This window comes from Tetrao urogallus (genome assembly GCF_951394365.1).
Source record: "Tetrao urogallus genome assembly, chromosome: 5".
Classification (NCBI taxonomy): Eukaryota; Metazoa; Chordata; class Aves; order Galliformes; family Phasianidae; genus Tetrao; species Tetrao urogallus.
Window position 1 is genome coordinate 26,052,012 of NC_136818.1, and position 12,112 is coordinate 26,064,123.

The 12,112-nt window shown below is 42.8% G+C and overlaps 1 protein-coding gene across 1 annotated transcript in view; it reads left to right on the top strand.

Annotated features, from left to right (window-relative positions):
• The window catches only part of COP1 (COP1 E3 ubiquitin ligase), a gene marked incomplete at both ends in the record, with an annotated part of 126,374 nt that overhangs the window by 93,094 nt on the left and 21,168 nt on the right, over positions 1–12,112 (top strand). Inside the window, 2 exons of the mRNA XM_079535863.1 lie at positions 2,931–3,055; positions 4,146–4,306. Coding sequence (XP_079391989.1) covers positions 2,931–3,055; positions 4,146–4,306 — 286 coding nt within the window. The remainder of the gene's footprint in view (positions 1–2,930; positions 3,056–4,145; positions 4,307–12,112) is intronic.

Consider the following 12,112-nt stretch of genomic DNA (forward strand, 5'->3'; position numbering starts at 1 on the left):
GGGCAGTAGGAAGCAATCACAGGGTTAAATCTAGTCCTGGCTTGCTTCCTTGAGCTGAGTAGATGTCTGTCTATCGTAGTTCTCCCTGTGTTTTCTCACTGCTTGCTCTAGCAGCCTGGAGCTAAAGCAGAGCTTCTTGAGGCATACATCTGAGTATTCAGACTGCTGGTGAATTATGCTGATCTGAGCAGTGTGATGGAAGATTCCCCAGTGACTTCCAGTGCTGTTTATATTTAATCTGTTCCTCTTCTTATTTCCATCAGTGTTATAGCTCTTTGTAAGGGTGCAAATTCATACCTAGAACATAGATCAAATTAAATTGAATGCTTTGAACCAGATCTGTCTAAGAAGAAAGCGTTTACTAGAAGCATAAGGAGGCTGAGAATGTTTTACAGCCATGGGGTTCGGTGGGGTAGAATGTCCCTGTCCTATTTGAGCTGTCCAGTTGAGAGTGGATATCCTGAGCCCTGGGAGGAATATCAATAGAGCTGTTGGAATTGGACAGGCAGTAACAGGACGAGGCAGCTAACTCTAGGGTTCATCTATCTTTCTGTGTGAACAAAAGGAAGCGTCAGAGAGAATAGATGTCTTAATTTTGCAAACTGGGGTGTCAGCAGTAGTGACTCCCAAAAGTCAAGCACCAATTCCTTTAAAGAAAAAAAATATTTGTGTATTCACATTCTTTAGATTTCTAGCTAAAGCTGTTTTATAGATTGCATTGATTTACTGTGCCCTGTAGAGTTAGGTTTTGACCTCGAGAATGTTCAGAACTGCCTGGTATTTAGCACAACACATCGATTACAGTGCTGATTTACAGAGAGGCAGATTTACCAGAGCAGCACATCCATGATATTTTTTTGGAGAGGGTATGAAACCAGAAGAGCAGTGTCACAGCAGAAGGATCAATGGCCTGTTCCTATCCTTGTGGCACAGTGGCAGGTAACCATCATCTTGTATGGCACACTTGTCTTAAAGAGTGAAAAAATGGCTAGAGTGTGATAGAATATTGTTAACCTATTACTAATTGAATGCTTTTAATGTGAAGTGTTTTTATTTTAATGAAGATCTAGAATGTATGTTACTAAAACACGGAGGTTAAGTGCCTGTGTACGTAAGGTCGTCTTGATGGGTTAGCTAATAGCAGAAGCTGTCACAGGAACCTGACAGCTTGTAGACCAGGAATTATTCTTCTGCCTCACTCTGCCTTCTGAAATTTTTAGTTTCCAGGCAACTCTGAAGCTTTAAAATGTACCGTTTTAAAAATAATACTGCTATCCTAACAGCAAAGAAGGCAATGTCCTTGTACTTCTGGGCAATAAAAAAAAAAAGGCAAAAGGCAAAAACAAACAACAGTGAAAAAAACCAACAAATACCAAAAAAAAAAAAAAAAAAAGCCAGAACAGTACCGTATATGTTTTTTCCTTTTCTTTGCATTGCTCTGATGATGAGTAGAAGGGAGAGTGAGCTGCAGTGTAGCTAGGGAAACTGAATGCTCTCTTTTAGGCCTCTCTGGTCAAGCCCTGGGACTAGGATAGCACTTCTGCTCAAGTCGCAGTGTTGGAGATACAGTTCATACCTTCGTCGAGATCCGACCTCATGCTGTTATTACATATGACTAACAAATCTTGCTGCAGCTCCCTTATCTCTCCTTTGTCATTCCAGCTGTCATTGAGGGCTGAGATAAGGTTTTTGCGGTAAAGCACGAGGTGCATCTCTCTCATGCTATATTTTTAGGCAAATGTGACATTGGATTAATGTGTTACGTTGGGAATATTTGATGGATATTGTGAGTGGGTTTGTTTTTTTTTCCTCCCAACTCCCAGTATTTGAAAAGCAGTAAGTTTGGGTGATGCAGCCTGTACCAGCCTCCCCTTTCTTCCATCTCAGCCAGATGACAGGTCCTACTCCCGTTCTCTTTCAAATTTAAGATCAGAACAGCTCTGTTTTCTCAAGGGTGGGCTAACCGAGCTCCAGTCCCTTCCACATCAGGAGCTGTTGATGTGCTCACAGCCATAAGTCAGGGAATGCTGGGACATCAGAGCCTGGTTAGACAATAAATCCTGGCAGGTGAGAGAGGCTCGAGTCCTATCAGCTCTGAGGAAATGTATTAGCCCTGAGATCTGGGGTCTTCCTAGTTTGCTTGAGCTCTGCCAGCCTGAGAAGTCTGCACCTACAGCACCTTGCTCTTGCTGAAAGGGAGGTTTGCTCACAGTAAATAGAGAAGCATTTTGAAGACAGGTATGTTTGCAAGTGGGGGAACAATGCAAAACATCGATTTTGATTTAATCTCTATGGAGTTGTATATTTCTAAAAGTAATATTTAGCTTTGCTGTCAAGGTGAAAACAGTGAAAGTTTGAGATTTATATCTTAGGCAGTCTCAGTTACACAAGAGAAATCCACATGAATTTAATGCAAGTAGTAATGCTGAACCCCCATAGGTTTCTATGTGCTGCTGCTTGGTATTGGGCAGGAGGAGAACACTGTGCTTTCAAGGCAGCCAGAGAGGAGGAGACTGCCTTGAATTCTGTAAAGGCATGAATGAGAATTTCAGCAAGCAGGCAGGAAGGAGCAGACTTCCTCTGTGCTGTAGAAGTTGGAAAAAAATCATGTCCCAGATCTGCAAGGATTTGGAGGAGGCAGTGATGTTCCACAGGCTGTACAGTTCAGTGGAGGACTCAGCAATTGATAGGAGAGAGGAAGAGTAATACTGCAAGGAAGTATTTTATTCAAACATTTTGACAGGCTTTTAAAAAGAACAGATACTTTGTCAGGCTCAAGCTGGGTTGCACGTGATTGAAAGTGGGATAAATCTCTGCAAGCACACTAAGACTTCCCACACTAACACTGCAAGTAGGGTGTTCAGGAGGAGCATTTCAAGCAAGGATTACCTGCCGTATGGCAGCATTGTAACTTCAAGTATTGTTTTCAGGTCAACAGACAGTCAGCTGAAGCTGTGGAACGTCGGGAAACCTCACTGCTTGCGCTCCTTCAAGGGCCACATCAATGAGAAGAATTTTGTAGGGCTGGCGTCCAACGGAGACTACATCGCCTGTGGTGAGTAGAGCAGCTGCCCTGACTGGTGCTGGTGGGACTCCTTGGGGCTCCTGCCTCGTCATTTGCAAAGCACACCAGCAATATGCCCTGTAGTTGCATGGACTTCTAAATAGAGGATTGTCCTGAGCCTTCCTGGGAATGATGTAAGCAGCTTGACCTAAGGGACTACTACTTGGTTTCCCTTCATTTGAGATGAGGTCTTTGCTGCCACCAAAAACTGCTTATTAACATAGTTGGTGTTCATACGACATACACCCTTCAAATTTATCAACTGATGCATCTTCCTGCATTTTTTCTTAGGAAGGTTAGCAATCTAGACCATGTGAGTGGGTCAAATACTTGTCACTTTAGCTCAACCTGGTGTTCAACCTCAAGCTCAATCAAGTGTTCAACCTGGTGAAGCAGTGACTCCCTCATCGTGAACAACTTTCAGAAGACTAACTCATCCTTAAGCAATTACTCTTTGGGTTCTTTCTGGGTTTTTTTGCTGCTTTTTGGACTGTTGAACCTCTGCAAATCCTCAGGTCTTGGTAGAAAAGCATGGGCAGGCTGATTCCACTGAGATGATTGGGATGGCTGCTCCAGCACTGCAGGAACCTTAGCATGTGTTCTCTGATCTCCCCAAAGTTTGTAAGGCAGATATTGGGATGGATTTTAAATGAAAATGTCTAGTTTCTCTCACTTTAACCTCCGTGGACCCTACTGTCATATTCGATTACTGCAGGCAAATGTGTGACAGTGCTACCTGCCTCACAGCTGTGACACTGAGCATGCATTCCACATGCTAGTGTAGATGCCATACTCAAAGATCTTGACCTTAAGGAAGTTTTCTGGAGAAAATTTGGGATCTGGTGTATTTTACAAATGCACTGCATACTGCAGTTGTTTGGTAATAAAGCCTGTTCTGTTTTTAAGCATTGTGAAAGTTTGCTGTGGGGCATGCCCAGTTGCCAAGGCACCACAAGCATGATGACAACCACTGGGAGGAAATGTCATCTCTTGAAAGAATAAAAGAGCTAAGAAACTGTTTGGTTTTGTTTTTTTTTTTAATGCTTCCAGAACATGATCTTCTGTATTTTTTTATTTCTAGGAAGTGAAAATAATTCCCTTTACCTATACTATAAAGGCCTCTCAAAGACACTCCTGACATTCAAGTTTGATACGGTCAAGAGCGTCCTGGACAAGGACCGGAAAGAAGATGACACAAATGAATTTGTGAGTGCTGTCTGCTGGAGGGCACTACCAGATGGGGTAAGCTTTCTGCTCACTCACACAGCAGGGTGCTGAAAGGATGCCTCCTGATTTCACAGCAAGTGGCATTGCTGAGGGTTTGGTTACGTTTGGTATTTTCCTGTTCATGAGTATTGCAGACCTGTTTGAGAAAGTGAAGACTGCAGGATGACTGAAGTGCTGTGAGCTGCAGAGAGAGGATGCTGGGGGACAGGAAACTGCTGTGGCCTGATGATTTCCACCCATGGGTCTGAATACCTTTACTTTTGTGTCTGAAATCCTAAAAGCAGCACTATACTTCTGGCGTTCACTTGTGTGTGTGCATTAGCAAAAGCATTGCATTAATCAAGGCAGTTACAGATACTCTCTGTGTACTCTGGTTTAAACGTTACCCTGTATACGTGGCTTGCTATTTGAAATGTGTGCCCCATGTATGGATGAGTAAATATATAAAAGAGGTGAGCCCTGGCTGCAGTTACTTCAATGAGTACATCAGTGACAGGCAGTTCATATACGTAAAGTGTGTACTAATGCTGCAAGCAGACCTGAATCCACATTTCTGAGCATCCTTTAGGTGTGGGGAAGCTTTGGAGACCCAAGAATGCTGCTTTTAAATTCTGAGTGTCCTTGAAAACCTTGCGTAAAGAACTTGAGTGAGTGACTCTTCTGTGCAAGTGTTTGCAGATCAGATACTTAACTGGTTTTTTGGGAGGAGAAGGAGAGGATCTCATCCTAAATGCAGTCAATCAAGTAGCTGAAGTGGAATGTTGCCTAATTGATGTTTCTAGACATTGCATTTACAAAGATAACACTTTAGAAGGACAGCATCTGCCAATTCTAAAACGTTATCTTTGTAAATGCAGTGTATGAAGAAACTGCCCCCACAGCCGTGATTCAATTGTCACTGCCATAAACTTATTTCAGATGAATGCTTTTAAGTAAAAAAAAAAAAAAAAAGGGGGGGGGGAAAACACCACGAGTATCTAAAATGAAAGATTGCTCTTCAGTTCAAAAAACAAAAAGTGGTGGTTTCAGTTTGAGCTGTGGACATCAGGCTGAATGGTGTGGGGTCACTAACACTTTCCTTGCTGGGGAGTTTCAGGTTTTTGGTACACACAGTTGTCATGTCTCAGATGAAGAGTTCCTATAGGAAGTTGTGTAATTTTGTGTTTCTGCTGGATTAAAACATGCTGCAGAAAAACTCTGTGTCTGTAGACACCCTTTCTTAAGTTTTCTTTGCCGCAGTATTTCTCTGTTGGGCTGTCCTGCCCACTGACCTGCTGTGCAGCTTTCCTACAGGCTGCACACTAACAGTGGTCCCAACTCCAGGATTATTTCTGTTGCTGTCCATCCTTATCAGCCTTTTCTGTCTCTGATGTACTGTGCCTTACTCTGGCAAACCTTCTGTTCAGGCCACTGACAGTCTTTTGTGGGGTCACCACAGGCTGTCAAACAATTCTCCATAACAGGAACAAAAAATTCTGAGTGATGAGAATGTGAGAAAGAATTTTAAAATGTAACAGTTAAATTGGGCTCATAAAGATTGTACCAAATAACATTGAAGCTTCCCTTTGTTAAGCAGCATTCAGAATCTGTCACCATCCTGGTTTTATTTTCTATCACTCCTCTGGGCTTCTACCAAATTTCAACATCTCCCATAACAGCCACAGCAGCTGGCTTCAGTTTTTAGGAAAACTATCTATGGTCTGAGAGCTCAGTGTTTTGCTTCAGTATTTCACTTCTTTTTGCAGCACTTGCCAACCTGCTTTACATGCCTAGCAAGCAACTGTGCTGGCTTTGGCCAGGAAGCCTCACTGCTGCCTTGTACTATCCCTGCAGCCTCCCCAAGAGGTGAAGTGCTCTCCAGCCCTGCATCTGCACTCTTCCCTTTCTCTTCTGGTGGTGCAGTGGCCCTCTCAGACCTAATTGAGACTTTGCTCATGTTCCCAGTAAATTAAATTACTGCACAGCCAAAGGTCACTCACATCCACAAAATCTTGTTCAAATGATGAAACTTTTATTCTCCTTTTTGATGATGTCTCTTAAATAGGCATAAAATTTTCAAATGAGCTTTGTATATAGGCTCCCTAAAAGCTGGCGTGTTTCTTAATGATGCTGGCATGAGAGAAGTCCTTTGCACAGTCAGTCAGTGTGTACGGGCACTGGGGAACCTAGCGCCTGTTTCTAGGTTAATTGCAGGCTTTGATCCTGGGTGACTCACTCTGCCTTAGTTTCCTAATTATAAGAATTACCACCCCTGCCTTTGGCTGCTGGTGGCGATCGCTCTGCGCTCTGCTGAGGAGTGTCAAAACACAGAGCACAGCCCAGACTGCAGCACTTGCCCAGGAGCCGTAGCAAACACTGTGGGCAAGCTGTGTGCTCTTCTCAGTGTCTTGCTGGACCGGTTCAAAATCATTTTGGGTCTCCACAGCAGTGGTCACTGTGCACTGATTACAGTTTGCAAACTGGAGCTTTCCAGGTGGGGGTGCGGGCGCTGCCTGCCAGCTTTTCCCTAGGACTCCCAGGTGGAGCAGACTCTTTTCTGTTTCCCTACGGTGTTGCTCTCAAGGATTGTTTCTTAATTAACCTTTCGAGATGAGATGGGTAAGTTTCAGATCTGTCAGTTATCTTGGGAAGCATCAGTACGTGTATTCCTTTGCTTCATGCAGTTAAGTGCAAAATCTTGGATCCTAATTAAAACTTAAGCTAAAACTTTGAGATGAAATGTCATTGATTCTTTCCTAAACCTATTTTAGTGTAACTCAAGCTTTTCCTTCCTCCTGAGCCAAAGTCAAGCTGTGCCAGCAGTCCTTGCCAGAACCCATCTTTTTTTTTTTTTTTTTTTTTTTTCCCCCTTCCATGGTCTTCCCTTGCTTAAGATGACACAGAAATCTGTTTGCTACAGCTGTCACTTCTCCAGCTGCACAGGTCCAAGGCAATGTGTTTTCTCCATGTGTGTCAAAGCTGTAACGAGTTAGAGAAATTGTTCTCTGTAAGTGCTTATTAGCATTTTGCGTAAGGCTTATTCACTTCTTCAGCTCTTAGGTAATGTTTAGAAATGAGTGCTAGCTTGTAGGCTAATGTTTCTGTTAGACTGTTCAAAAAGAACAAATGTTTCAGCATGTACTCGAGGAAGCAAGCCTTCATGCTTCTCTTGATGCTGCATTTTCAATATAAGTAAATGGGTTTATTTTTGTGTGTTGTTTTTTTTTTTAAGGCACTTTTTTGTACCAGGTGAGGAATGCCATTTCTCACTTTTTTTTCCTCTAGAACAGAGAAGGCTTTGGGAAATTTTTGGCCCAAGTGACTTCATATGTTGCTGAATTATAGAATAATGAAGGTTGGAAGAGACCCTTAAGCCCACCCCACCGTGCCCACATCCCTCAGTGCCACATCTGTATGGCTCTGTAACACCTCCAGGGACGGTGACCCCAACACTCCTTGGGCAGCTGTGCCCAACCACTCTTGTGGAGAAGTTTTTCCTAATATTCAACCTGACCTTCTACTTTTTGTAATACAGCCTCTATTTCTGGTACCTTGGCAAGATTTAGCTTAATTTATTTGAGACCCAACTCTGGTCTTGAAATGGCTAAAAATAGTCTTTTATTTTGTTAGCATCCAAGCAGACTAAAGACATGGTGTTTTTTCCTTCCCTAAAGGGAGCACCTTTTGTTAGACCTGGTTTCCTATGTTGCAGAGTTCAGGATGTGCCTCACACATCTGTGTTAAATGGTTGCATCTCAGCTAGCCCCTTTCTCATCTGCAGTTAGCATTTCTCAGAAGCTGTCAGAAGAGAAACCAGCTGAACTTGCTCCCAGGACAGCAAAAAGGTATTACTGCTGAACGCAGAAGCAATTTGATTATGTAGATTAAGCGTGGCTCAATCTATCATAATCACTGTAAAGAAGCCATTTAATTTTGTACCTGTTTGCATGAGTATTCATTACTGCTGATAAGCAGGTGAGCTGGGGAAAGGTTTCTCAAGCAGAAATGTTAAGGTTTTGATACCAGTAAGGAGATAAAGATATGAGCAGGAAAATGTCATGTAAATTAGCATAGGTAAAGCCTTACTTACATATGTGTGTGTGTGCTGGGTGTTTGGGAGGACCACAGCAGGTGGAAGAAAGGCAGCACTGTGAATCCATCTCCTCTGTGTTACGTGGCAGATGCTGGTTGTGTGTCTTCTCACCTTGTTGGCACTCTTCAGAAGGCATCTGGATTTATGGGGGTCTGGAAACAATTGTCCAGCAGCAACAGAGAGGAGGAGGCTGAGGGACTCGGGCTTCAAGCTGCCTTTAGGCACTGTCATATGACAGAAGCATTTACATAATTAGTTTTGCATCTCTGAACTTCTTTTCCTTAATCTATGGAGATGGAAATATTCCCTCCAGGTGGATTTTGGTGCAGCTCTTCAGAAAGGAAGCTTTTCCTCCATTTGTTTGTTCCTCTCCTCTCGACACTCAGCTTTGTATTTAATGATGTCTGGCTTGAATTCTGTAAATAGAAACCCATAATTATTTCACAATAAGCTGGTCATTTAATAGGGCTGTAATCTTGTTCAGTGATGAAAAGTAGCCATCCTTTGTTTCCCAGTAGCCTAATAAACAGTACACAATGTACACACAAACTAGTCAGGGCCTCTGATAATTTACAATCAGCAAATTGGCTCCCTTCACTGGATTTAATTTAGCCAATACAAATTATTTCGGGAAGTGATTCATTGCTGTTTTAAAGCACTAATTAATTTGGATGACTTATGAACATTAGAAATGAAACCTCCTTTGTCATTCCCAAAAAACCAAAAGCTTATTCAGTATCATTCTTGAGTAACTTGTGTTGACTGCAGCTATAGCTCTTGTAATGGTGGTGGTAATTTCAGTGGGATTTGGGGGGGAGGAATGGGGGGAGAAGGAACAAGAGTAAGGCTTCATATTTTTTGTTGTTCTACTTCGCTTCTGGTAAGTTTAAAGCCTCAAAATTGCTGAGAATTTTGTCCTAACACTTTCAGCAAGATATTCTTGTTTTTGCAGCATCCTCATCTTGTTGCTCAGGTCATAGTTCAGTTGTAATCAGGGATCTAGTTAAAGCTTAGGGACAAAACAGTGGGTAGTCAGACCCAACTGTCCTTGCCTCCCCCTACCAGATGGGGATGGCCATGTAAGGATGTTCTCTGGCTCAGCCCTTCTTTCCCAAACCTGGGCTGAGCTCCACAGAAGCTGGCTCACAGCATTGCCGTGCAGCATCTCCAACCTGGTGTTCTTGCAGGTCATTCTCTGCTGTAGCATTGCAGTATGCTGGAGATGCAGTATCCTGGGGATGCATTCTTCGTGTTCTCCCTCTTGATAGAGATGCACAGCAGTTTAAGGCAAGCTGAGAACAATCAGCTTTTAAGAAAAGTAAGGAGATGAGGCTTTGATCAGATTTCTATTTTCTTTCCTTTCTTCCCCCCGAAAAAACTCTTCAAAGATTTTCCTCCTGTCAGTGGAACTTGCCTAAGCCCTGCAGCGTGTGTGCTGTGAAGCTGGGAGCTGTGTGATGGCTTTCCCTTCCTCTCTGCATGTCCTCTTCTTCTCCGTGGCCTTTGGCAATGCTTTCAACAAGAAGTTTTTGACTTCTTTACTTAGCTGCTTCACGCTTTCCAGTCTTAGATTGTAAACATGTTTTATTTCCCTTCTATCTTTTTCATGTCTTTTCCTCCTTTACTTGCTTGGGAATCTCTGGTTTTCATTAAAGAAAAAAAGTGGAAACAGAATATCGCAAGATAACACCGTACATCATGCATGCTTGATTTTTTTTTTTTTTCTCCATATCTTAGCATATTACTTATGCATACCAACACACACAGTATATATTGTTTTGTATGCTGCTTGAAAACTATTTTTGCGTGCAGAATAATTTCAACCTTGCAGACAAAAAGAAGTCACAAGTTCAGTGTGCGTGCTCCTTTGGTTTTGTACATGGCTCATATCCTCTCATACCCACTTCTCTTCAAACGTTAATTTCTGGGCTCTGTTTTTCTGTTTGACTAATGAGAATCGATTCTGAAAAACTGCTCAGGTTACTGTAACAATATTTTACTCCTTATCGGAAGCCTTGAAGTCCAACCACAGAGAACTTCATGGGGGAAGGACATCATACTCTATTATTAATGTTTCATGCGTTATATTGAAATTGCAGTATTTTGACACTTCACTCTGTGTGAAAGACCATGTTGGTAATGTGATTATGTAAATGATAGGCTTTAGGAGAGAGTGTTTAAGTGTGAATCTTTTGTACAAGAAGACAAATATTGGTAAGTGCTTTTCTTATTCCCTCTCCCTGGCTGCGGGGCGCTCCCCAAGCTGCCTCCCAATGGGGGCAGGGATGGAGGGTTTCAGGCACTTGGTTCTCTGGTGAGGGGTGTTTCAGAAGAAAAAAAAAAGATGCATTGCACCCTTCATTTTGCTATCTCAGGGCTCAGCACAGCATGCCAGCAGGTGCATAACGCATATGTTAACTCTAGATGCAGAGCTGCTGTTGGTGTGAGCAGAGGGGGTGAGCCTGTCACTTTTGTTCAGCTCTGGAAGTTCAGGTCCCCTGTGGTACTGCAGCACTCTGATATCATTTGAGTTTCTATTTTAAGAATAGCCTCTCCAAGAAGTGTAGGTGGCTTGGTTTTCCTTTGTTAGCTTTACGTTTACATTTGCAAACTCAATTTCTCTCTCCTTCCGCAAGGTGAGGCGTGCATCTTTTTTCCCTGCATAATCACAGAATATTGCCACGGGGCCGATGTTTTTTTGAAGCGAAAGCAGATCAAAGTTGCTCATTTTTCCTGAATGAAATATGAAATATACTCCCAAACTTCTGATATTTGCTTACTGATGCATCTCTTTTAATGCCACTAGAAGTGCCACGCAGGTGGGACTGAGGTCCTCCTTATTAGAGTCATCTGTTTCTTATAGCAGTGAATGACACGGCGGTCAGCGTAACACTGTTGGCACTACAGTCCGGGAGCTGATCCCAGTGGTGCAGCTGTACAGATAATGGATTGCAGCTCACTGCCGGTGTAAGTAGAGGTCTAAGCAGGCTCTTGTTGTTTCCTTGGTTTTAAAAAAACAAGAGCATCCCAATGCAATCAGAAATTGCATTGGTATGGTACACACCGTGAGCTGAGGATGCGAAGAAGTCTCTGTGCAGCTGTCATTAAACTTGTAAGTGGCTGTTTCTCTCCTGTCGGGCCTCTGTTGCTTTTGTAAACATCAGTTCTTTATTCAGGTCTGAATTTTATAACAGATGAGCCAAAGTCAGGAGTTCAGCTGTAACCTTGACTTCATTCCCAACTCCATCCTTGGTTCCCTGCTGTACCGTAATGCTGCAAGGCACGAGCAGAGAGGTAGCAGTATGGATTCGTGTGGCTCTTCACATAAACTGTATCCCAAATAATACCACATGATAGAAAATTACTTATATAACAGTATTGCTTAGGGGTACCCTTGTGTGTTCTGTGAAGGGAAAAAAGAGCAGATTCGCACATTTGCTTTTCTAATTAGGTGTTTATGGCTTCTTTTCTTCTTCACCAGTCCTCTGTAGTGCTGCTGTTGGATCCTTGGCCTGAATTCTGATAGATGTCCTGCTGAGCTGTAAAGACACTGAATCCAATGACTGATAGAGGTGTTGGTTGGTCAGATGGTGCCTAGAAACCTGCTTACTGTGAGTTGTAAGCTTCTCTTTTGCCAGGCTTGTTCTTCTTGTGGGAGAGCTCAGCCTCATGGGATTTTTGCCCTCTATAACACTAGGGCTTAGAGGTGTTAGGCTTGCTTTCTGAACTCGTAGCCTTCAGATAGGAAG